This window comes from Takifugu flavidus, chromosome 9 (genome assembly GCF_003711565.1).
Source record: "Takifugu flavidus isolate HTHZ2018 chromosome 9, ASM371156v2, whole genome shotgun sequence".
NCBI classification, from domain to species: Eukaryota; Metazoa; Chordata; class Actinopteri; order Tetraodontiformes; family Tetraodontidae; genus Takifugu; species Takifugu flavidus.
In genome coordinates this window covers 8,426,740-8,448,209 of record NC_079528.1, presented here as the reverse complement: position 1 = coordinate 8,448,209, position 21,470 = coordinate 8,426,740, and the positions used below count along the sequence as shown (strand labels likewise).

The 21,470-nt window shown below is 49.9% G+C and overlaps 1 protein-coding gene across 1 annotated transcript; it reads left to right on the top strand.

The window, feature by feature from the left end:
* The first annotated feature begins 968 nt into the window (after positions 1-968).
* Positions 969-8,842, top strand: emx3 (empty spiracles homeobox 3). Its single transcript, XM_057043542.1, has 3 exons — positions 969-2,130; positions 5,609-5,793; positions 7,058-8,842. Exons 1-3 carry the CDS (start codon positions 1,761-1,763, stop codon positions 7,223-7,225), a joined length of 723 nt encoding a protein of 240 aa, XP_056899522.1. The 5' UTR covers positions 969-1,760; the 3' UTR covers positions 7,226-8,842.
* Positions 8,843-21,470: the final 12,628 nt, after the last annotated feature.

Below are 21,470 nucleotides of genomic sequence, written 5' to 3'. Positions count from 1 at the left end.
AGCTTTGAAGAGACCAGCTGACCTGGAAGCTCGTCCATCAGACGGCCCGAGACACTGGAGAGGCACCGAGGAGCCTCGGGATGGGCCTGGAGCTCCTGACCCACATCAGGACGGGGACACCTGGGTGATCCGGGACATCCAGGACCAGCAGAACCACATCAGCTTTACTTCCTAACAGCAGACCTCAAACTGGTTTAACTGGGTCTCTACGACGGCGAGGGCGCCGTTTGACCTGCCTGTTCCCGAAGACGGGCCCACTGTTGCCGGGGCGACGGTCCCGGCGCCGCTGGAGGGGTCTCCACTCTCCTCTCCTCCACATTTTGAAGAGCCCTTTTCACGGAGACGCCAGATTAGCGGCGGAATAAAGGAAATAATTTCCTGTTAATATCGCCACCTTGTTGGGCTCTAATGAGAGGAGGCGCCCGTCACGTTAAGAGGGCTTAGCAGCAGTTAGCTTAGCTCCAGGCGGCGCCGCCGTAATCACATTTGAACTCACAATAACTCACACTTCTTAATTCCTCTTTTCAGAGCGGCCATCAAACGCCACAGGCACAATTATTAGATGCTAATGGCCTCCTCCAATCAAAGCCGAGCCGACTCCAAAGCCGCCGCTGAGTCCCATTAATTAGCATGTGTGAGGGGCGGGGCCAGCGCACAGAGGCAGGATGGGAGCGCCGCGGTTCACACGGGCCTCTGCTGGGCAGCTCATTCAGGCTGCAGGCAGGGGGGCTTTGTGGAGGCCCCGGGGCCACAATTAGCGGCTCCTGAATGAGCTGCTGTTTGTCCTGAAGGTCCTAAAGCTGCTCGGGGAGAACCGGGCCCAGGGTCAGGACGGGGTCCAGAGATTGGACCAGAACTGGGTCAGGAGCAGGGTTCAGGGGCTCAGCCGCTCACATGTTCGGATTAAACTTTAGTTTTCACTCTAAACACTTTTTATGTAAAAAAAAAAAAAAAAAAAAAAAATCAGTTTTATGAATTGAAAATCCTCAGTTTTCCTCGTTCCATCAATAAAAGCTTGAATTTAATCAGGAAACATTGATGTCTCAACAAAGAGGGAGGATATGATCAAAGTATCGATCCTCATGACGTCACACTCCGCTAAATACGGTGGCCCTGAAGGTCAAAACACACCACAAATTTCTAGCTGCGTTTGCCACTGAGACTAATGAAGGAGTTGACCTCTGACCTCACCTTTAAACCTCACTTAAATGATCCAGACCGATTAAAAACGATCAACAACGAACAGCTGCAAATAAATAAACGACGCCGATTTGAATTCAACTCGAGCTAAAACATTTTCTCCAGCATTCGTCAGGAAACAAAACTAAAGCCCGATACGATCGTCATCACGTCTCGGGCGTGTGGCGGCTGTGCGCATGCGCGGTGCACCTCTGAGAGGGGAGGGGAGGGCCGGGCAGGTATGATCGTGCTGCCCGACGCTCAGACCCGGCTCAGACTGCAGCCCGCGGCGGCAGGAGGACACCGGCCACCAGAACCCGCACCCGCCGCTCCGCTCCCCGCTCCCCGGCCCACAGGATGTCCGGGCGGCTCTGACGCTCTGGCGGAGTTGCTGGTCAGTTGTGTCCGCAGCAGAGAGCCGTCCCCGGGCACAGGTGAGAGGACCCCGCGCGCCGGCAGGTGCGCCACATCTGCGCGCCTTTTACGCACGGTCACGCCGGAGAGGGATGCGCGTCCGGGCCGAGCCGCGGGCGTGAGGAGCCGGACTCTCTGGATCTGTTCTTCCTCCGCAGGTGCGCGTCATGTTCCACGGCAGCAGTAAAAAGTGTTTCACCATCGAGTCTCTGGTGGGGAAGGAGGCGCGGAGCGGGGGCGGCTCCGGGGACGAGCCCATCCGGCCCACGGCGCTGCGCTTCACGGAGCCGCTGCACCCCGGCGCCGCCGCCGGGGTCTTCGGCTCCTGCCTGCAGGGCGGCAGCGGCAGGACTCTGTACTCCGGGCCGGAGCTGGTGCTGCCGGAGGCCGGCGCGCACGCACACAGCCCCGGCGCCGGGCTCCCGCTCCACCCGCTGCAGCTCCACCCGCAGAGCTTCTTCAGTCCGCAGCACCGCGACGCGCTCGGCTTCTACCCCTGGGTGCTCCGCAGCCGCTACCTGGGACACCGTTTCCAAGGTGAGTCGCTCCCGCACGGGCACTATTTCCTGTGGCGGATTTAATCCGTTTTTGCCTCATCTTTAGGTCACAAGCGCCACTATTTTCCCTCCGGTTCGTCTTTTTTTTTTTACGCCAACGTGTTTAAACAGCAGTTTAATGTCGCACGTTGACGGACGATTTTAGCAAATGACACCGAATTATCGATCAGAATATTGATCTGTTAGCAGATTTAAGAAAGCACGCGCGCGCGTCACTGTTTCTAAACGAGTCCTCCAGATTCAAATATTTTCGCTGTGAATGAATCGATTTATTTATTTCATCTCTCAGACGAGGTTTAGTGAAACGATGATAGTTTATATTTTATGCTTTAGCAGAACCTTTATAAGACCGCGCGCGAGCCCACGTGGACAAATGAACATTTAATTTATCACAACTGAAGAAAGTGATCAGGATAAAGAAAAAGAAAAAAATCAATCCCTCAGATTTGGTGATTCGTAGCAGGTTATTTAAAAATGAGAAAATCTAAATTCAACGTTCGTTTCCATCCAACAAAAGAATTTTTTAAATAGATAAAATAAAAAAAATAAAGAACCCAAATCATCGAGCGCAGAGTTGAAATTGGATCTGTTCAAATACCTGGGAAAAAAAAAATCAACGAGAGTAGATTAAAATAATTCTTTATTATAATTTAAACTGACGTTTTAATGTCTGTTTTTCCGCGAGGACAAAAAGCAAAAAGCAACAGAAGCAACGAACCAACAACTGATAAACGGACTCAAATTAAAAGATGATAAAGATATTTAGGTGATTTAGTTCAGGTGAAAATTATCAGGAGCGGAAGCGGAACTCTGACAACAACAACAACAATAATAACAACCATAATAATAATAATAATAATAAGGACTAGAAGCCAATCTGGCCGATCTGGCGTTTCAATAAAAGAACATTTAAAGGATAAATTAAAGATTAATCGCGGTGAAAACAGGCGAATCTTCCGCTAAAGTTTAAACTGCCACGACAACAAAACGATGAAACACTAAAGCATCGAATTACTGGACCGACCGACGGGAACATCAATCATTTCCCTCAACTGAACTGTGTAGAAAACCTCAAATTTGAATTTAGACACAATAAGTTTTGTTTAAATTCACACAAGTTCAACTTTGACGCACAAAACTAACTAGATTTTTTTCATAAATTCATTATTTTCTGAGGAGGCTTTTAATTCTTTCCTCCGCAAATTTCTGAATTCTCTTAAATTAAAAATAAAATTATAACTGGAATTCTCTTTGGACAATCTGATTACGTTCTTTTAATTAAACATTACTTAAGTATAAATATTTAAGCTTTAACAGAAATTCTCTGACAGTTTAAATGTTCGCACAACAGTTCAGACTCGATGCTTAAATTACTTCTTTATTAAATCAATTATTTGAAATGAGTAAAGAGTTTTAAACCGATTTAAATGAATTATTCGAACTTCAAAAGCTTTTACAGCGCGAAGCTTCGTGGTTCTTCAAATATTTATTTTAGCAAACAAAAGACTGATATTGTGGCCAGGATGTTTGATTTAACAAATCTAAATTTAAACTCTAAATATTTGCAGGGTAACTTTAGAAAAGGATTTTTTAATTAATTTTTTAATTCCCTATAAATCTTCGTACTGGCAGAAATTCGGAGTTTTTTCGTTGCTTCCCAAGTGTTGCGCAATCTGCCGCGAATCTTCGCTGATCTGATTATTGATGAGCGGAAACAGGAAGTTGGAGCTGCTCACTGGATAAGAAGTCAAACCTGGCACAGCTGGCATCCGCCATCTGCCACACAGGTGATCATTAGCTCCGCCCCCTCCCTCCAGCTCCGGTTTCTCCTTCAGGTGAGCAGCTCGCGGGCGTCTCGAGCTGCTCAGCATCTTCAGGTGAAGCTGGAGACAAGTTGGATTTAAAACTTAGAACTTGAACTTAAACTAGAACTTAAACTAGAAACCGAGAAAGGTGGAAAAGATGCAAATCTGGAAACGCTGAATCCAAGTTTGACGTCCTTAAAATATTATTATTGTTGTTGTTGTTGTTGTTGTCTGAACTCTTTATACCTGAGAACATTTTCATGATGGCCGCTCCGAGCTAACGCTAACAGCTTTGTGATCTTTACCTTTTGTCAGTTTGTTCCATGAACTGACACACACACACACACGCGCACACACACACACACACACACACACACACACACACACACACACACACACCAGCAGGTCTGGTCTTGTTTTTGGTGCCAGGGGATCCTGATGTGCCATCTGCCAAGAAAACGTAATCCTGTTTCTCCTCCTCTCCTCCTTCTTCCTGTTTTCTCCTCTTTCTCTTCTCCTTCTTCCTGTTTTCTCCTCTTTCCTTCTTCCTGTTTTCTCCTCTTTCTTCCTGTTTTCTCCTCTTTCTTCCTGTTTTCTCCTCTTTCTTTTCTTCCTGTTTTCTCCTCTTTCTTCCTGTTTTCTCCTCTTCTTCCTGTTTTCTCCTCTTTCTTTTCTTCCTGTTTTCTCCTCTTCTTCCTGTTTTCTCCTCTTTCCCTCCCGACGTAGCGACACCGACGGCTGAAGAGCTGCCTCGTTAGCATTAGCTGTGTTCTCTCCTCTACGTTCGGTAAAAGTGGCCATCAGAGGCGTGAATACGATGAATCTGGATTATCAGATTAGCCGTAAACAACTAAATTTGTCTCTTTCTTCATCAGTCTCGATTGAACCCGTCTAAAACGCGGGAAGCACGAAACAAAAGTATCGCAATACCTGAAAGCGCTACTAACCTAGCGAGCTCCTCAAGGCTGTGACCTTTGACCCGCCAGTGTCACGTGATGTCAAAAAGAGTTCGTAATTTGCAAGTGGCGTTTCTCTGACTAACCACTAGCCTCGCTTCCAAGTTCGCGCTTTGCATATGAATATTACTTTATAAATGTTAGCGTTGGATAAAGGGCATGACTCAAATCCCCGCGCGCCGTCATTGTTCCTTTTCCACCGAGCAACCGACTTTTTTGCGTGCGGCGTGTCGGCGAATCTTTTCAGCCGAGCGGCGGTGGTTGAGCCGAAGTCGAGCTCGGATTTGTTTGTATGTAAAGCGCATTTGACAGATTTACGTGCAATTTCAATAAACGGTTGGAAATATAAAGCAGACGTAGCACAAATGGTGACGGCACAAAGAGGCGCGCAGCCGCCATCTTCGCCGACGGTTTCACGCCATCGCGGCGAATAAACAAATCAGCTGCCGGCGCCTCGTTCTGCGAAAAAATCTGAGCGGCGAAAAAATCAAATCAGTCGCACCACAAAAGGAAAATGTCCCCGGACGAAAGACCCGATCGGGGACACGTTAGCGCGAAGTTACGTGTTTTTTAACGTTAGGTTCAGTTAGCTATGATTAGCACAGCGGCTAAGGTGTTGGACACCTGGTGGCAGGAGACGGAACGCGTCCCCGTGAGTACAGCAGGAATAACGGGTGTGTTTGTCTTTGGTTTCCAGGGGACGACCACAGCCCGGAGAACCTTCTCCTGCACGGCTCGTTCTCCAGGAAACCCAAACGCATCAGGACGGCGTTCTCGCCCTCGCAGCTGCTCCGCCTGGAACGGGCCTTCGAGAAGAACCACTATGTGGTCGGAGCAGAGAGGAAGCAGCTGGCCAGCGGGCTGTGCCTGACGGAGACGCAGGTAGGCCCGAGGGGCGCTGGGGCATGATGGGAAATGGAGTCCGGTTTGAAACGCGTCCGGAAGCGTGGATGAATGAATGACACCGACGAGCGTCTCCCGATTCCTTCGCCGTGATGTCACGTTCCCTCCCCGCGGCTGAGCAGCCATGTTCCCTCCTCGTCTTCCTCCCGCTCGGATAAACCGAGGCCAGATCGTCATCTGGCGCCGGTCCCAGGAATGACGGGGTGGAAGTGATTCCATGATTAGTCACAGCCCAGCCTCTATTCTCAGGGCTGACGGACGCCGTTTGTCATCAGGTCGCCACGGCGATACGATCCCTGACGCCAGCCTCGGATCACCGGCGTTTATTTACGAGGCGCTTTAATGGCGGCCTAATCCGCCCGTCAGCGCTGATCTACGGGACATAAACGACACGTTTATCGACCGTCGTGATTGACGGTTGTTTCGGAGGAGGCGTCGGGACTTGAACCGACAGCCCGAGGTCACCGCTCGACGCCGGAGCTTCACACAAACGTTAACTTTCCCGCACTTTTCTTTCTTTCTTTTTTTTTTTTGGAGATGGTTACGACGTTTATTATAGCTCCAGGTTACCTCAGCAATTCAATAATTACACTTTAAATTTCGATCCAACAACCTCCCTCCGAACACGCCCACTGCTAACAGGCTAGCCTTGTTGTATTTGTTCTGTTGTTTCCATGGTGACAGTGATGAGCCAGGAATGAGTCCAAGTATTTTCCGCAGCTGTTTGTGTTGCAACTCCTCCGACTCATTAGGTCCGTTTCGACTGTTGGTGCTGAGGCGACGCGGGGATCATAATTACACGGCCTCCCGTCATGGGGAGATGATCCGGTATTTAAGGTGTCACCCGAGGCCGCGCGGCGGGGCCCAACACATCCGAGGGTTCACGTGAGCCGCGGGGACGTGTTGGGGCACGGAGGTGAAATCAGCGCGGCTGTCAGCGGTTACGCCTGTTGCCATGGTTACCCCCTTCGCAAACACAGCGGAGATAATAGTTTTAATATTCCGAGGCTGACAGACAGTGATCTGCGAACACACAGATTGATCGGCAAATAAGAGCGAGTCTGCGGTCCGGCCCAGTCTGGCTGGAACCGGACGGGTCCAAACACACCTTCACACCTGCAGCAACAACCCAACAACCCAACAACCCAACAACCGCGCCCGATGACGCCGAGCGATCCCGTGGTGCGTTCAGGGTCTCGTGCACGAGCTGCCGCCCGTGTCTCACCTGTGTGTCCTCGTGCAGGTGAAGGTCTGGTTCCAGAACCGCAGGACGAAGCACAAGCGGCAGAAGCTGGAGGAGGAATCACCCGAGGCGCAGCAGAAGAGGAAGGGGAACCAGCACGTGAACCGCTGGAGGGTCGCCACGCAGCAGCCGGGGGCCGAGGACGTCGACGTCATCAGCGATGACTAGAGACACGCACGCACGCACGCACGCACGCACACACACACACACATAGGTGCATCCGCTAAAAAAAAATCAACCTTGAGCAACAATTATTCGACTTTTAATTCAGATTTCTGATTCTGGTTTTCAGAGTTTTCTAATTTTGCACTATAAATTTCAGACATCTTAAATATGTTATTAAAAAGAAGCATCAACCCGACGAGCGATTTGTAAAGTCCCTTTAAAATAATCTCTTAAAATGTTTCAACTGAAACCCCAGTGAGGATTAAAGCCTCCGACAGACCGTGAAGGCACCTCGAGGTCAGCGATCACTTTCATCAAAATTCGAATTAACCGAGGGCAATAAGACAGGAAATGATGTCATCGCTGACCATTCTTAGCCCGTTGTTGCCACGACTTGAGTGTTTATTCCACCTCACCTAGAAATGATACACTTACACTGACACATAAAAGAAAAGGACGCTTTCCCACGGAGCCCCGGTGTCCTTCAACTCATCGCTATTCCCGCGCCGGCGGGAGGAGGAGCTTAAAGGAGTTGACTTCCTGTTTGACCGCAGGTGGAACCTCGCGAGGCGGATTTTTGGTGCCAAACAAATCAGCAAAACGGAAAAAGACGATTAAAATGAGACCCTGCTCGGCTGATTCTGGACACCGCGGTCCAGAGAAGAAGACACACTGACGTCACTTCCTGCCGCACATAAAACTCACCTGCTCAGGTAATCAGGTGGAACGTGATGACCTGAGTTTGACTGGCAGCTCGGACTGTTGGGACTCCTGCTGTTTTTCATGCTCGTAGGTAAAAAGATGTCGGTATTTATGTGAAGAAGGACTTTATGTGTAAATAACAACAAGGTCTGACTGTTTGTTGTGTTCATGGTTTCTTTTCCTGATAGATTTACCTCATCGCTGATGTAGCACTTCTTCCTCTTCAGATCTATTTTTTCATTGTTTTAAGAATGAATGCACTAATTGTTCAAATAACACCAGAACACTTGTGTTTCCTGTCTTCATATTTGGAAAAAGTAAATTAAATAAAATTAATTAAAAACAACAACAACTTGTGCAACATGTTTATATACATATGTCGTTAATACATTTACAGAATGTTTCGGCAAGTTTCTGACATGGAAAACGTTTTTGAACTTTAATATTCTATCAAAGCTTGAGATGATTTGGCAGATGAAGGAAAAACAGAAGAATAAAGCCTAAAGGTCATAGGTCACGGCTGACTGGAGACACAGGGATAGATGGATGCATACCTGTCCGGCTGTTGCCCCCGTTGCCATGGAGATGCTTCAAAAGAGGAGTGTAAAAATAAACAAACAGATGGAGGGAGGGATGAGAGTGTAACGTTTACGCTAACGATCACGTTCGTTAGCTTATGTCAGGCTGTCAATCACACTCATCGACGACGTCGAACCTTTGTGAAATTAGTTTTCCGCTTGTTGACATTGTTGTTCTGATTAATTCGAGGCTACAATTAGCATCAATTATCGTCAGCAGGGCCTCCGTGTGTGTTAAATCACGGAGGCTGAACGGCCGATTATCTGTAATCAAGCTATTTATCCATGAATGAAAATGTAACGACTAATCAAACACATTAAATTAAGTGCTGCTAATTAACACGCAGAGGAGAACGTGCTGTTCCCACAACATGGACGGGATCGCTCAGTATTGATCGGTATTGGAAAAACACTTGCTGATCACAGTATTGACTGAGTGTGTGTGTGTGTGTGTGTGTGTGTGTGTGTGGTGTGTGTGTGTGTGTGTGTGTGTGTGTTGTGTGTGTGTGTGTGTGTGTGTGTGTGTCAACAGCATCAACGTCCATGTTGTATTTAACACACACGCACGGGCGAGAACACTTGATATCACGCTAAGAGATCAAAGCTGTTGATAAAATAACATCCTATGAGATTATGTTGACAGGCAGGCTAAAGCTAACACTTCGTGATATTATCTCAACAGACAGGCTAAAGCTAACACTTTGTGATATTATCTCAATAGACAGGCTAAAGCTAACACTTCGTGATATTATCTCAATAGACAGGCTAAAGCTAACAAGTCATGTTATCACGCTAGACTGGTGAGGCTGAAACTCCTCGCTCCCCGCTAGCAAGACAGGCTAAAGCTAATGGATAACGGTACTAATTTAACAGACTTGGTCCTAAACTAAAAGGTCAAAGACTAAAAACCCAATTGGGCTAAAAGTAACTGGTCCATGTGACCTGAAGCAGTTTTGGGTGGACTCTCTCTGTGTGTGTGTGTGTGTGTGTGTGTGTGTGTGTGTGTGTCACACACACATGCACACACAAGCACTGTGCAAACAGTAAAACAGTTTGATGCATGAGCAGGACAGGATAATGACAGGTTTAGCAGTTAACTGTTAGCTTGCAGCGTTTATGGACCGGGAGAGCGGGTTGGTCTCAGCCACCTGGACGCAGGGCTGAGACTGGCTGAGAGGAGCCTCGAAACCACTGAGCCGCTCTGAGTTTGTTACCTAAACTAGCAAAAGAATGAAGCTTTGGTCAAGTCTAACATTCTGGCGAGTGTGGCAACACTGATTGGATGCTAATTATCCAATTACAGCCGAGCACTAATCATTAATTACACCTACTGGCGATGAGGAGCACCAATTTACCCCGACGATAAACTTCACATGGCTGAAGTGCAGGAAAAGATTAAATGGGGCCAATAAGAGGTCCGAGAATCTGAACTTGATTAATTAGCAGCTGATGTTGATTAACTGGTTAATTGTATGAGTGTTTTAGCATTATTATTTGACCACTCGGCTTCTGAAAACTTGACTTTGTTTTTATGAAAAGTTTAAAAGTCTCACACAGAAGAAATGGGGGGGGCTATAGCATGTAGCAGCTAGGCTGATTTAGCCTCTTTAGATAATATCAATAGTAATAACGAGGGAATGAGCGCAAACAGAGTTTAGCTGCTCTGATTTAGTAAAAACAGAAAGAATTAAAAGTTCAATCAGAGAACAAATTACAGCTGTGAAATCTGGGAGTTACTTTGCCACCGCTAATTAAATCCCCCCATAAACAGTCTTGATTTTATTCAAATTAGCTCCTTTTTCATGCTTGTTAGTGCACCTGTGCCTGCCTGCACCTAATTAAGAGCTGAATCCTGCAAATCTCCACATCCGCTGCTGATGGCTGTTAGCAAATACTGGGCAAGGTATCGCCGTGCTAATTAATGTTAGCAGGCACAGAAATGTGTGTGTGTGTGCGCGTGTGTGTGTGTGTGAGGGAGCTCATTTGCATAAAGAAAAACAGGAAGACCTCCAGTTGTGGCGTTTCGGCGGGCGGCTCCTGGAGGCCCTGCAGTCGTTTAACGCGCTCGGCTTCCCCGACTTCCTGGTCGGAGCTGCCGCCCGGATCGGAACGTCTCCGGCATTTGTTGGTGGAGGGAAACGATCCCGCTGGTTGTCCGGCGGAAGCTTTGGGAAGCAGAAGGAAAAGTAAATACTGCGCGAGCTCATGTTGATGCTAGCTGGGCGCTAATCACGTTCAACAGAAAGAAAAGTGAATATCGAGACAATTATCAGGTTTGATGGAGACACTCGCACTTTGCTGCTTATATTTAACTTTAATAAATGTCTAAAAACAGCGTCTGAGGAATTGTAATTAGCCACCGTCGGAGGTGTCGATGAAGAGGAGCGCGGCTGGAAGCTAATGGGGTGACGCTAAAGACAAAACAAAGAAGAACTAAAGAAAAGGAGACAGAATGGATCTGGTGAAACACCTCTGCAGCTGCTCCAGCTCGGGGAAACACAGGATCTGACGCCTGCGACGCCTCTCGGCTCCCCAATAAACACCGAAATCAGCAGTTCCAGTCAACCCAACAGCTTTTTTTCACCACGTTTACTCAACTAACCCGTCCAAAAGTTGTGTTTTTATTCAGTTAGCAGAAGGAATTGGAAATCCCTCGCGACCCGGGGCCCCCTCCGTGGGTGCTAGCATGGTGCTCTGCCCAGAACAGACCAGAATAAGAGCGTTCAGGAATCACTCCCGGATTAATCCGGCGCTATCACGTCGATGCTAACGTGCTCGTGCTAACGCGCAGCAGCTAACGTGTCGTATTTAACATCCCAGCCGCTAATGACGTCGGCTAATTTGAAATCACTCAATCCTCAGATCAAAACCTGCCACTGTTGTTTTCATACCCAACATTTTTCGGATCGTCGTCACCTGAATGGCGGGAATGTCGCCGCTACCGGCGAAACGGGTTCTGACGGACAGGAAGTCAGGAAGCAGCAACCCGCTTTGTCAGGGAGGTTTCTGGCAGCAGCCCAGGGACCCGTTGGTGTCGGAGGTCGTGGAAATGCAAACGCAGTCCCGGAACGTCGTCCCGGAACGATCCGATTGGGCGGCAGGTGGGAGGAGTCGTCCCGGGCCTCGCCGCCCTCCCCCCCCCCCCCCCCTGTTCAGGTGCAGCCGTGCGTGTCTAACCTGGGGGGCCGTCTGCAAATTGGCTGCTGATTTCCCTGAGCAGGTTTGGACAGAGCGTTCCGCGGCCGCCGGCCGGGCCCTAAACGCCCCGGCGCCGTCACGGTGGCCGAGCCAAGATGGCCGCCTCCCATTCAAAACGCCGCCGCGCTGTTGTTGCAGGCGCCGATTACGCAAAGGTGCCGCGCTCGGATGGTTCCCCCGAGCCAACAGGTGGACGCAGCAGGTGAGCTCCGCACGTGCACGTACACGTGCACGTAAGCTACGCACACGTGCACGTTAGCTACGCAGCACGCCCGGGCCCGGCGTGGTCGACGCAACAGGAGAGGAGCGGGCGCCGCGGCATCCGGTCTCCATGGCGATGAGCAGAGGCCGAACCCTCTGTTGTGCCCCACATCCACACTCACACACACTCTCTCACTCCCTCTCTCTCACACACACACACACACACTCCACTCCTTCTCTCTCCTCTCTCTCACACAGACACACACACACTCTCACTCCCTCTCTCTCTCTCACACACACACACACACACTCTCACTCTCTCTCTCTCACACACACACACACACTCTCCACTCTCTCTCTCACACACACACACACACACACACACACTCTCTCTCTCTCTCACACACACACACACACACACACACCCTCTCACACGCGCACACTCTCTCTCTCTCTCACACTCACACACACACACACCCTCTCACTCCCACTCTCTCTCTCTCTCACACACACACACACACACACTCTCTCATCTCCCTCACACTCGCACCAACACACCACACACACACACACCTCACTCTCTCACACACACACACACACACCTCACACACACACACACTCTCTCTCTCACACACACACACACACACACACACTCCCTCTCTCTCTCCTCACACACACACACACACACACTCTCCTCTCACACACACACACACCACTCACTCTCTCTCACACTCACACACACTCTCACTCCCTCGCTCATCTCTCTCACGCACACACACACACACACTCTCTCTCTCTCTCACACCACCCACACACACACACACACACACACACTCTCACTCCCTCTCTCTCTCACCACACACACACACACACACACACACACACACACACACACACTCTCTTCTCCTTCCTCTGGTGCCACAGGCGTCAGCTGATGCCTCCAGAGCTGCTCCGCGTGATAATAATAGTTGGTGTTTGTGGATCCGGGCCGTGAGCAGAACCACCTCGCCGCTCCAGCGCCACTTTAAAACTTGTTTCTGTTAGCATATGCAGCACAATCTGTTGTGTTATTTACTGGTGCTCTAATCACCGAGCGTGGTAACATCTTGAGTCTGGAAGGATTTCACAAGTAAGACTTCATGGGCTAATCTCACTCCATGACTCTAATTAACGCATCATTAAAAGCATAATTCACATAATTATAATTTCTCACTTTTTAAATGAGAGATGAGGAAGAAGCGAAGGTGTCTGAGGAGCCAATTTAGAGAGTGAAACAGATTCTGGAGGGTGGAGAGAAAACCAAAGAAGAAGAAGAGCCGGAGGCAGGCGGCCGCTCCGCTTACCTCCACCTTCACACCTTTACTCCTTTAGCAGGTTCTGGGACAGAATCAAGCCCAATTAAAGGAAGCTGCCAGATGTTGCTGCCCCCTAGAGGCCGGTAGCAGCATCGACCAGAGGCGCCGCCTCTTCAGAAGAGTTTTCAACGCGATCCTTAGATCTTCAAAGCTTCTTAGGTCCCCGATAACATCAAAGCCTTTATGGGTCAGTCGTCAATAATCAGGCACAAACATCTGTGGTTCAACAGGTGACACCATCACACACACACACACACAGGTGACACCATCACACACACACACAGGTGACCTCAATGTTGAGGGCCATGTGCGCATGTGTGCGTTTTCAAAACGTAAAGAAAGCATTTTAGGTGTGATGTTGCTTGGCAACAACCCCAAATCAATGCTGTTCCCTCACACACACACGCGTGCACGCACGCACGCACACACACACACACACACACACACACACTCGGTCCGTTAGAACTTCAACATTCCATTTTCCTCCTTGTTCCATGTTGATTATCAATGAAGATCTTGATTGTTTTTATCATTACGCTAAGCTAACCAATGCTAAGCTCATGTCATCTGCCAACACCTGGCGATGGCTAACTTTAGCTCCCCGCCCCCATCACCTTGCGCTAACATTAGCGATGCTCGCCTATAGTTTGTGGTAACGGTAATAATTCATCCCCACATCCACAAACGACCTTTTCATTCCGATTTCTCCGGAAATCGAAGCATTGAAGGTGTTTTCCACCTGTGGGCGGAGCCTCTCCGGGGGTGGAATTCACCTGTTCCGGGGATCTTCCCTCACCGCCTCTACTGGGCCGATCCAGAGGCGACTCTGCTGTCGGTCCCGTCCCGTTTGGCTGCTGACGGCTGCAGATGGCGGCTCCTCCTCAGTCCCGCCTGGACCGGCTCCCGCTAACACAAAGAGCAGCGGCTCACTTTAGCATCAGGGGACCAGGAGAACCCGCCGGGCCTCCGGGCAGCAGCACCTCCGCCTCCTCCGGTGCTGGTTGAGACCATCGGCGGTGTGGGCGTCTCTCCTGCTTCTTCCAGCGAATCCGCCATCGTCTCCATTGTTCTTGACGGTTTGGCGCCCGCTCCTCCTCCCGTGGCGCCCGTCCGAGGACGAGCCGAACAGACGACGGCAGTGGGAGCCCGGCCCGCAGGAGTCAGGATGTGGGAAGCGGTCGTCCCGTCCGTGACGCCGCTGCGTGGGCCTCGCTCTGGATCCTGAAGCAGCTGTGTGGGTGTGCGGGCCGTCACGGAGGGTTCGGTTCGTTAGCGGGGTCCTAGCGTGACCAATGAAATGTCCGCATCGATGAATGGCGTTTGATGGTTTTGTTTAATTAATGCGAAACGCCAAGTTGGGCCAAATATTAACGCGTCCAAATCCGGCACTACTGAGAAATTACTGCTAATTGTCCTAATTGTTGAAATAAATACATTTGGTTACCGTGGAGACGCAGTTCAGGAAGGACAAAAACCAAAAACTTTTACCGCACAAGCATTATTTACCCTGGGAAGCTAACATGTGCTTCAGATTGCTAATGCTATCTGTCCCAGCTAGCAATCATCTGCTGAAGCTAGCCACGAGCCATTATTAAGTAGCTAGCAACCGAAGGCTAACTGAAGTCCAGCTGAACGCGACCTCCAGCGTTAAAAATCTTGTATTTCTAGTTTCAGTGGACAACAAACGTTAGCTTAGCGTCGTGTGGACGAGAATATTTTATGTAGCTGGTCAGTACTAAGTTAGCATGTTGAACTGAGAGCCAGAAGGTTCTGGGTTTGAATCCCAGCTGTGTTTAAAGGCAGGGTTGATAAGCTTCGGAACGTTTGCGAGCGTTTTCCCGACGTCCCCGGAAGAGGACGGATCCGTGTCTGGTTCTGCTGTTGGGAGACGGCGAGGAGCATCCGAAGGAGACAGAGAGGCAAAGTGAGCGTTTAGCCACTGGTGTGAATCGCTTGTCACACCAGACTCTCGTCCTCGTCCCGTAATGGCTCCAGCTCACGTTTCCCGGTGCAAAATCCCGGCACTTGTGTCGGCTGCACATGCTCCGCCTGCCTAATGAGGCGCCATTAGGCAGGCGAGAGGCGGTAATTAGAGCCAACGTCAGCGTCGACGACAGATGGAACGCTAAGACAAGCATCTCCACCTCACCTCCACACCGCGCGTGTGTGTGTGTGTGTGTGTGTGAGGACAAAATGTGTCAGGAATGAAAGAGTTGCTGTGTTTGCTGAAAAGAGAAGAAGAAGAAAAGAAAAGCAGCGATTCCGGAAGCAAACGAACACCTGAATCCATGAAACAGGTGTTGTTTATTCATATATTTCTCTCATTTAAGGTTTCTATGATTGTTTGTTTTACTTGGACCAGAACTCTTATTTTTGCTAAATTACCGAACAGAATGATACAATATTAATCTGATCTAAAAACCAGTAAACTTTTGACAGATGCTATAAACCGAATGTAAAAAATAGCTTTGTTTTCTTTTACATCAATGGAAAATAAATCGGTTGAGTGTTGGGTTCTTTCTGTTAATTCACACCGGAGCCAATTAGACGGAGATTAATCACGCTAAAGTGTCTCGCGCACGTGTGGGTCCGGTATGATCTTGTAAAGTAATCATGTTATTATGGATTTAAGAAAAGCTTTACAGTGTGTCAGAGCAGAAGAATCACCGATCCGCAGGTAAAGCCCTGAGGTTTACCTGTGGGCCGTGAGGGGGCGTGGCCTCGCAGACAGACACGAGCTCCACCTACGTGACATTTGTGGGGAAAAAACCGAATTATTACCTTAATCCCACTGTAACCGGACCATGTAAAAGTGTCAGTCCGACTAATATCGGTGCTCTCCGTATCTGGCTGAGACGCCCACGTTTGCGAGTGGAAATTAGCTAATTTACGCCTTAATCGGCGTTAAAATGGACGCAGAAGAAGAAGGCAACGAGCACAATAAATAACCGTACTTTACACGAGGTTAACAAACTTGTACGATTAGCCACCTTTGGTTACACACGAATTATTCACCCAATTAAATCTCGTGTCGAGGGAGAGAACGTGTTTGCTTCCGCAATTCGATTTTCTCCGTTGCACGAGGACACGGAGCCAATCCCGACGAAACGGCAAAATCTAATTTTGAGCACGTCTGCACTGAGCCGTGCGTGTACACGCACGGAGTGTCTGTGAAAGCATGAAAAGGACAGATGAACAGCGAAGAGGGAAAGAAACAAATAAGGGATTAAAATGTGCCGAGGATGAAAAGATGGGACGGAGTGAGAGAGACGAGGGGTGAGAGTGCGGAGGAAGAGGATAAAAATAGCAAGAGGTGAGGAAGAAGAGACGAGGAACCGAATCAGGTGGAACACAATTAACGACCAAACTAAAGGCTGCTTCGCGGCGACTGATATCAGCCACGAGCTCTTTGATCGCGTCCTTTGATCAACCGTTTAATCGGTTTTCGATCATCTTTAGTTTAGCGAACTGCCGGAACAACTGAAGGAATCAAAGCGACGCGTTACGTCACCTCCGCTGTCCACTTCCTGTATAAGCAGCCAGCTTTAGATGTCTGTTTACGTTGATAAACAATCAGGTAAACACTCAGATCCTTTGATCTTGAGGAGAAATTAAGAGAACTTCTTGCAAAAACAAAAGCAAGTTCCGAGTTTAGCTAGAGCCAGTACGATGTGGGCGGAGCCAGTGCGCTGCAGCAGCCACCTGGGGGCGCTCAAGGGGCTTTGATGTGAATGTCCTGCACATCAAAGACCAGCGTTAAATGCTCACGTTAGCACACTTTACCTCATTATCACATCTGCTCAGGCGCTGCTGTGCCGGCAGACGACCTCGTGGTTAACGATGATGGCGTTAGCGCGTGAGGTGTTGCCGCTCTACCTGTCTACCCCGTTGCCCCGCCAACGCCGCAGGTTCCACCGCGCGCAATTATTATCGGCACCGTTCTCGGGGCTTTGTTGACGACAATCTGTGGTTCTTGTAATCAAATATTGCTGCACATTTACCCGGCGGCGCGTCGAGTGTTAAAGAAACTGCAGGACAAGAAGAGCGCGGAGGCTAACGCGTGGGCTAACGCGGAAAGTTGCTAGCAGCCAATCAACTTGTCACTTTCACAGAGCGAGAGAGAGAGAGAGAGAGAGTGAGTGAGAGAGCGAGAGAGAGAGAGAGAGAGAGAGAGAGTAGGTCTGCAGCCAACGCCGCCTGTTTGGGATCGGTACCAAGTGTTTTTATCGTGATGCTAATCATTTATCATGTCAACTTCTGAACATATGAGTCAGTGTTTCCTAAAGCAGCAGACTGTTCCGAAGGCCACGACTGCGACCGCTGAAAGAGCGCTAACACAGCTCGCCGAGGCGCCGGGAAAACGCCAGATTCTGTTTTAGCCACGCAGAAGCGGCGAGAAAGATCCGAGTGAAGCCAGCCGACGTTCCTTTGCGAGGGTTTTAGACGTTGACGGCTAATATTTGGATGTTTTTCCTTTAAAATAAAACTTGGATTCACTCGTCTCATCAACGCTAATGTGGGCGGGAATTCCTGGCAGGATTTTTAGCATCACCGTAATTTTCATAATAGCGGTGGACCTTTAAACCTGCGTGACTTGACATGCCCCCCCCCCCCCACCCCCCAGCTTCCAGAACTGTTGGATGCTAATAGCTAATTGTCCAACCACGTTGTAGATGACAAAACAAACACGATTAGCAGCATGAGATGCTACTAGCATTTCTCTTTGACAGCGTGGGTAGCATGCGCGTGTTAGCAGCACGGCTACGCTAGAAGTCCCAATCAGCCAATAGCCCTCTGCTAACACGGCTACAGAGCAACTAATTGGGCTAATCTGGATTTAAACAACTGTGAGGACATCAAAGACGGATGTTTGTGCTTCGGGACACTTTTAGGGAGGACAAACAGACGTTTGTCCATCTCAGCAGGACATCGTAGCTTCAGCGCTACAAACGGCGCTCGTTTAGGAGCGTGCAGTTAGCATGCTAGAGAACCCTACGTGCCACATGATTTCTTCCAACAGGAAGAAAAGATCAAAGCAAATAGATGTGCTTTAAAACGTCTGCCCACGACCCCCTTCATCTTCATCACCGCCTCCCTCCTCCTCATCCTCACCTTGTTTAGCTTTGACACCTCAGCTGCTCAGTGGGGAGGGGGGACAGGTGGGTGTTGTAACGGGGGCCTGCTGTGTGTGCGCGTGCGTGTGTGTGTGTGTGTGTGTGTGTGTGTGTGTCTGTGTGTGTGTGTGGTGTGTGTGTGTGTGAGATTTTCCAAGCGTCTCAGTTCTTTCTTTTGAGGTGAATACTGGTAACTGATGGTCCGACCCGTCCCTCAGGTGTGTTTGCTGCTTCTGTCCAACCTGAAACGAAACTTTTGACTTTATTTAAAGCGAAAGTCTGTTTGATGCAGAGGTGTAAAAGTCACCTGTTGATGGAGGCGGAGACAAATCTTTGAAGAGGTTTAGTCCTTCAGGAAAACACTCGAGGTGATCTTCACTTCCTGCAGGTGTGTGTGAGTGAGTGTGTGTGTGACAGTGTGTGTGTGTGTGTGTGTGCGTGTGTGTGCGTGTGTGTGTGTGTGTGTGTGTGTGTGTGCTGGACGACAGATCAGCCCTGCAGCGCTGCAGGTGTTAACGAGGGGAAAGAGGAGGTGGGAGGTAAAGAAAGACGACAGGAAGACGTGATGAAGCCGTCAGAGGAGACGACAAAAACTCCTCGGCGTTAATTTGAAGAGGAAAGTCGAAGGTTCTCCGGTTCCTCCCGGTACCTGTTCTGGTGTGTCACCTGTGCTGGGTCCTCTTTGATCAATAAAAGCTTTGATCTCAAACCTCGCGGATCCAAAGTTGGGATCCACCCGATTCCCGGTCGATTCCTGAACGGGTCGAGCAGGAAGTGGATCTGACCCGCTGAAACATTAAAGGAACCATGTTGGAATCTGAACCTGGACCTCCATCAGGCCTCTATGATCAGAACCCTGGACCTGCCCGTCCTCTGGGAACAGAGCTGTGGTCCTTGTTAGACAGGGATCCGAACCGGTGTCCCAGGAGGACCTCTGGGATCAGACCCGCAGTCCGGATCCCTGTCCTCAGCATATTTACATGCATCTGCTTCCCGCGACTGGGACTGGACCGCCGCGGCTCGGCGGCGCCTCGGGGTGCCAGGGATGGGTTTTAAAGCGAGCCGCCATCTGTCAGAGTTGGTTTTCTTGGCACGGAGGGCGGAGCCTGTCGCCCTGACGACACACGTGACACGAAAGTGTCTCCGAAGAGAAGAAGAAGACGACGACTGCTCATCCAACCGAGCCCACGGGGGCCCGAGAGAGCGTCACATGACCAGCGCGCCCAAAACTGCTGAAGGAGCGAAAGTAGGCGGATCCTCGTGAGCAGAGGCTTCTGGGAAGAAACGCTCATTAGCGCGCCGCTAGCCCGGCCTTTCAGGGAAGACAAGCAGCCCGGGGGAGGGGGCGGGGCCTAACAGACGCGGCATGAAAGAGCCTCGGCGGAGGTTCCAGGAGATGGCGGTGGTCTCTGGAACGGATCCACCCTCCACCACCACCCTGGGTCTGAAAGACCGGTTCAGACAGAACCGGACAGGAAGTGGAACAGAGAATAAATATAAAAGAGACCGATCAAAGAGATCAAAGCCCCGACTATTTAACACTAAACGCAGGTAGGACATGCTAACCAGTCGTGAATCCGCCGTCAGTCGGAACCACGATTCTGTCTTGGACGTTTTTGCTAACGGGCAGAAACGGGCGCTGGTCGCTAACCTCATCGCTGACCCGCGTGGCTGCGCTCCAGAGGAATGTTTGCTCGCCTCCGTACAGGAAGTGATCAACACAAGCCTTTTCTGCTAATTGAGGGCAGGATAATAGAGCGCGCGCCCCCCAGTCGTGACCCAGCCAACCAGAGAGGTGTTTAGGGAACAAGAGGTAGGCCGGCCCCCATTGTGTCGCCGCTACACCAAAAGGGATCAGCATCCAGGAGGGGGGGCGGGGGGGTAATCCACCCAGAACAAAGTGGGATTAGCAGGTTCCCAGCGGCATGAGGCTTTTCCTCTCATAACGTCATTACAGAGGGAAAGAGCTCCGCCCCCTGCGTGGAAAAATGGTGAAGCGACAAAGACGTGACGGCGTTACGAGCAAAACGACCATTTTATTACAACTTTTCAGGGTAAAAGCCCCCGAATTCTCCATTATTGTTTCAGGATTAGATACGATGGCTCGCGGCGTTAGCATCGTTAGCACGGTTAGCTGCTGAACCTGATCCGCGTTAGCGTCGTCACACCGGAGCGACTTCCCTAAATTTACAAATACGTGATTATCTCTTGTTCTTTAATCCTCGTTTGTGGTGCACTAATTATTGTTCATTAGCGCCCCCTACTGGTCCAGCCGGGACGCACTTCACGCTCTACAGTCTCTCGGTTGTAATTAAAAAGTGGCTGAAAGGCTGATCAAGGAGTCGTCCAAATATCCCATGATGCACTGCGTCGGCTGCTGGACACAGCGAGGAGCACTTCCTGAGTTCGAGTTAATCAGAATTAAAACAATCAGATTTAATTGGAGGGCCGGTGGGAGGGTGAACTGGGAGGAAGAGTGAGGAGGAGGAGCTGGCACGTTGGCGTGGTGAGAAGATGCAGCGCAGCAGACGGCGGTTTTGTGCTAAGCTGCATAAATTAAAGGCAGCAGCGAGGCTAATTAGCAGGAATCTAACGGTCAGCTTAACGTGTGTGACACACAGTTGAAGGTGGTTCTGGTTGGTGTTGCTGGAATCACTGAGGCATGATGGGAAACGATGTCATCCCTGAAAGATGAGCTAACGAGACCTGCGGGTCAACGTTAGCTCACGCTGTTAGCACCAAAAACCTCTTCCGATATGGACTGAAACACCCAACAGCGACGCTAGCTAGCTGCAGAAATGTAGGTGGGCGTCGTCCTTCTGACGGGGTCAAAGGTCAGACGACCACGACTGCGACCAACAACGCGCTCGCCTCCACCGGCGGCGTGCTGCTTCACGCCGGCGGCCCTCCTGCGGTCTGAGCGTTGGCATCAGCATATGTCGCATTAGACAGGACCCATCCTGCAAATAACCTCCAACAAACAACGCGCACGTGAGCGTGAGCGTGAGCGCGAGCGCGAGCGTGACAGCCCCGCCCAGCAGAGACAACAATGGCCGCCGCGCCGCCCAAATATGTCGCCACAACATGTTCGTGAGGGTGA

Excerpts from the sequence above, each read along its gene's own strand:
- emx3 (XM_057043542.1), top strand. The coding sequence starts at position 1,761 with ATGTTCCACGGCAGCAGTAAAAAGTGTTTCACCATCGAGTCTCTGGTG. Across the intron at positions 2,131-5,608 it reads CCTGGGACACCGTTTCCAAG|GGGACGACCACAGCCCGGAG; the intron begins GTGAGTCGCTCC and ends TTTGGTTTCCAG. Across the intron at positions 5,794-7,057 it reads TGTGCCTGACGGAGACGCAG|GTGAAGGTCTGGTTCCAGAA; the intron begins GTAGGCCCGAGG and ends GTCCTCGTGCAG.